The sequence below is a fragment of the Onychomys torridus genome, chromosome 7 (genome assembly GCF_903995425.1).
Source record: "Onychomys torridus chromosome 7, mOncTor1.1, whole genome shotgun sequence".
In the NCBI taxonomy this organism is placed as follows: Eukaryota; Metazoa; Chordata; class Mammalia; order Rodentia; family Cricetidae; genus Onychomys; species Onychomys torridus.
In genome coordinates this window covers 39687261-39691314 of record NC_050449.1, presented here as the reverse complement: position 1 = coordinate 39691314, position 4054 = coordinate 39687261, and the positions used below count along the sequence as shown (strand labels likewise).

The window sequence follows — 4054 nt, the reverse complement described above, 5'->3', positions numbered from 1 at the left end:
TCACTGGGTGTTCAGCTTCTTGCTGGTTTCGTCGATCCATTCCATTATGGTGGTCCTGAAGCCCTCCAGCATAGGCATGAGGCCCTGGCGCAGGTCCTCCAGCGCGGGTTTGGCCTTCTCGCCGAGAGTGTGCAGGTGATTGCTGGCCTTGGTACGGTACTCGGCCAGGATAGTGCTGTCCTTGAGCTTGGCCAGGTGCTCGGCCAGGCGCTCCCGCATCTTGTCACTGTAGGGCGACAGCTTTGTGCGCAGAGTGTCAACGTGAACGCGCATGCGGTCACGAATATCCTCACCCACAGGGGTTAGCTTCTCCTGCAGCTCCTTCAGCTTCTGGCTCGCGCCCTCACGCAGCTCTGCGCCCAGAGGCCCCACCTTCTCGCGGTAGTGGTCCACCTCCTCCTGCCACTTGGTCTGGAATTGGTCCAGATAGGGTTGCATTTGTTTCTTCACCTCCTCCAGGTCCTTGTTCATCTCCTGCCTTAGCCAATCTGTGTCCCTTTCCAGGTTATTCCAGAACTCCTGAGTCACTGGGCCCAGCTGTTCCTGCAGGCGACCAACGGTTGTACCCACGGTGTCCCAGTTGTCCACGAGTTTCAGGCTGGAGGAGTAGAGAGCAGCTGAGAGATGGCCCCAGGCATCCTGCACTGGCCCACGTCTGGGGGTAGTCCTAGATTCCTAACGCGCTGTTGCTGTGTTCCTGCTTTCCCAGAACGTGCGCTCCGATTCCCTATATCCTCCTTCCACATCCCTCTGTATACATAGCCTGAGGTACCAAGGACACAGATGGGGTTGGTGCCTGTTGCCAGGCCAGTTCCCTTTCTGTGCTGGCTGACTGGGGGTAACCCAGGGGAAGGGGATTTTGAACCCATAGGCAGAAAGAGGGGCTGTGGTTACCCACCACCCAAGTGAATCCCATCCCTGTGCCTCCATTGGAACTTGCCACGGTGCCCAAATGGTGGGGTAGCAGGTGAAGATTTGACCAGTTCAGTTACAGCATCTTCTCACAGGCCTCTTTGCCCACCCTGGATGGACAACGCTTGCCCTGCTCCGGGCCCGGGGCTGGGTCCTTCCTTACCCCAGCTGTTTACCCACGGCGGAAGTTTCAAACTGGGACACATAATCTCTGCCGCTGTCTTTGATTGCATCCACATACACAGTGGCGAAATCCTTCACTCTGTCCCATGAGGTCTGGGGGTCATCCTGCTGCCAGAAGTGCCGAGCCTGGCTCCCTGGGGATGGAGGGGAGACCCAAGTCATGCCAGTTCTGCTGGGGTTTGAGCTGAAGTGTCAGGCTTGGAGTCAGGGAGAAGACCAGAGAGCGTTCTGTTCTCTGTGGCCAGGAAGGTGAGCCACAGAGGCCTAAGCAGGAGCCCGCTCTGCCCTGCTCATTCCCTCTCCAGGCTGGGGGCACCTACCGGTCAGGAAGAGCACAGCCGCGGCCAGGACCACAGCTTTCATCCTGAAGGGTGTGGGTGACCTGAAGAAACAGAATGGCTGGGCTGAAGGGGAGCTCTCTCACAGAAGCCCCACACGTGTGCCCCATATTCAAGCCAGTGGAAGAAGAAGGATCTAGAGTGAGAGAAGGTCCCAGATACCCACAGAGTGGATTTGGACAGAGTGGAGCATCAGGTGGGAGGCACTAGGGAGCCAGAGTAGCCTGGGGCAGGGAGCAGCACTTACCTCCCTGGAGCTCCCCAACAGTGTCTCCCGGAGTGGCGGGCTCTTCTTCGCTGGCTTATTTATGTCTGTAGGCAGGGGCTGGGCTGGAAGGCTGATAAGCCCAGCCCTGGCCCTGTCTCTGCTTACTTGTCCTGACGATGTGGAACTTAGAGTTCAAGGATCAGCTATGTTCCTGAGGCTGGGCAAACAGAGTGGGCAAACAGGAAGCTGCGGGGGCTACAGAGCTGGGATCAAGGGTTCAGGTGGGGGCAGCAAGGGAGTGACTGCAGACTCGGGGGGGGGTCTCCAGGGTTGGGGCAGCTGCACCCTCCTCTTCCTGTACTCCTATGTGTTCCTACTGTCCTCTGAGCCTGGAGCAGGGTGGCGGGAAGGAACTTTGGGCTCCTGCACTCACATCCCCACCCCAAAGTCTCCTTGCATTACAAGGAGTTGATCCTTTCACCTCAGCCTGGTCCCCCTGGTAGGGTATGCCTCTCTCCAGATGCCACCTACCTGCCTGATAGGCCTCCCAACTCTAAATCCAAGAACAGCTGAGGTGCCAGGAAATGGCCGGGGTGAAATACAGAGGGACTCAGGGCCCCAGGCTGAGGGTGAAGACCCCTCTGACACTTCAGAAGACACGAGACCAACATGGAGTTGTCAGCTCCCTCCTTCTCTCTCTCCCCTTTCCTTTCTTCCTTCTGGAGACAAGGTCTTTCTGTGTAGCTCAAGCCTGCCTCCAACTCAAGATATCCTGCCTCATCCTTCCGAGCACTAGAATACGGCACCAAGCCTAGCTTTAAAATGTGTGTGTGTGTGTGTGTGTGTGTGTGTGTGTGTGTGTGTGTGTGTGTGTGTTTTGCTGGGGATGGAAACCAAGGCCTTGCACAAGCTAGTCAAGGAGTCTATCACTGTTTTATCCCAGACCTTAGAGCTGCCAAGGTTTTGGTTATGTGTAGATGTTACCCAGCCTCCTCTCCAAAGACAACCTCACCATCTACCATGACCACCCAAAGGGGCTGATGTAGTTCAGTGATGATATGTCTCCCCAGAGTGGTGAGGGCCTAGGTTCAATTCCCAGTATGGGAGAGCTGGGTAGCTGGGTTTAGTGCACTGACTATGGTGGCCCATGTCTTCAATCCTTGCACAAGGGTTCAAAACCAGCCTTTTCTACATAGCAAGTTTGGGGGCAGCCTGAGCTATGTGAGACTATCTTAAAAAACCCGGTCATCCATGAAACCTCACCATGGAACCTGTGAATTTCCAAGCTAAGAGGAACTTTTGAGACCATCTGTTTGGACCTCATCTATGAAGTTGCTTCTAGATGAAGAACTGCCAAGAGTGGAAGGGATTTGCTGTCTCTCATCTCTCAGCCTTAGAGGCAGGGCACTGATGCACCTTGAGCCCAGGTCTCTGCACTTGGGACCCAGAGAAGGCATGCACTCTGCCCATCTCCCTAGGAAACTCCCCGACTCTCTAGAAACCAGCCAGGAGTTTCTACCATCTCTGGGAGTGGCTGGGTTCCAGGCCACTCCCATCCCAGGAGGCTTTGGAACCAGAGAGAACCTTGGTTTGAACCTGGGCTCTGCTGCTTAATCTCAGGATGAGCTGGACGAGGTACATAACCCCCACCCCTGGGTTTCTTATCTGCTAAGTGAAGATAATGACAGAACACGCCATGCCCTCGTTAGGACCCAGGCCACTGTGTGGAAAGGAGAATGGCAGGATAGAGATGTGGCGTGCACTTCCTAATGCCAGGAACCTGTGCCTGTTGTCTATCGTGGCAAATGTGATTAAGGGACTTAAGTTGAACGCTGGCCTGGGATATCCACAGGACATAGTAATCACAAGGGTCCTTTAATATGCTAGAGGAGGCTGGAGGGTCAAAGCCAAGGAAAAACTTGAGGACAGGAACAAGGGGTAGAACAATGTGAGTGCTGGCAGGGGCGATGAGCCCAGGGGCATTGGCTGCCCATCCGTGGATGCTGGAGGAAGGGAAGGTGGACATTTTTCTGAATGAGAACTCTGCCGAGAGTTCTCAGAGGGAACACCACTCTGCTTTTAGCCACGGTTTGAACTTCGGAACTCTAGAGCTGTATTTGTGTTGTGTTAACCATGAAACTCAAACATGTGCACAGAACTGTTGAAAGGTAACCAGCAGTAAATGGCAAGTGTTGTGTGTCCCAGAATCCTGATTTCATTGCCATGGACACATGTGCATTACTAGGCCAAAGCCTGTGACCCCAGCAGCTGGCAGCAGAAACAGAGCCAGGCAAGTGCCTGGCTTTCAGGCACTGTGATGCAGGACATCTTTTCCAGGACAAAACCTGTCCCATATGTCTGTGATAGCATGCAGAGAGAGGTGGCCTGCTTGAGAGGACAGAGGCTGCCCCCA

The 4054-nt window shown here is 54.8% G+C and overlaps 1 protein-coding gene across 1 annotated transcript; it reads right to left on the bottom strand.

The window, feature by feature from the left end:
* Apoa1 (apolipoprotein A1) lies at nt 1-1458 on the bottom strand. The gene is made up of 3 exons (XM_036192158.1): nt 1416-1458; nt 1076-1229; nt 1-598 (listed from the first exon to the last, which is right to left on the bottom strand). The coding sequence occupies exons 1-3, from the start codon at nt 1456-1458 to the stop codon at nt 1-3; spliced, it is 795 nt and encodes a 264-aa protein (XP_036048051.1).
* Between the last annotated feature and the right edge of the window lie 2596 nt (nt 1459-4054).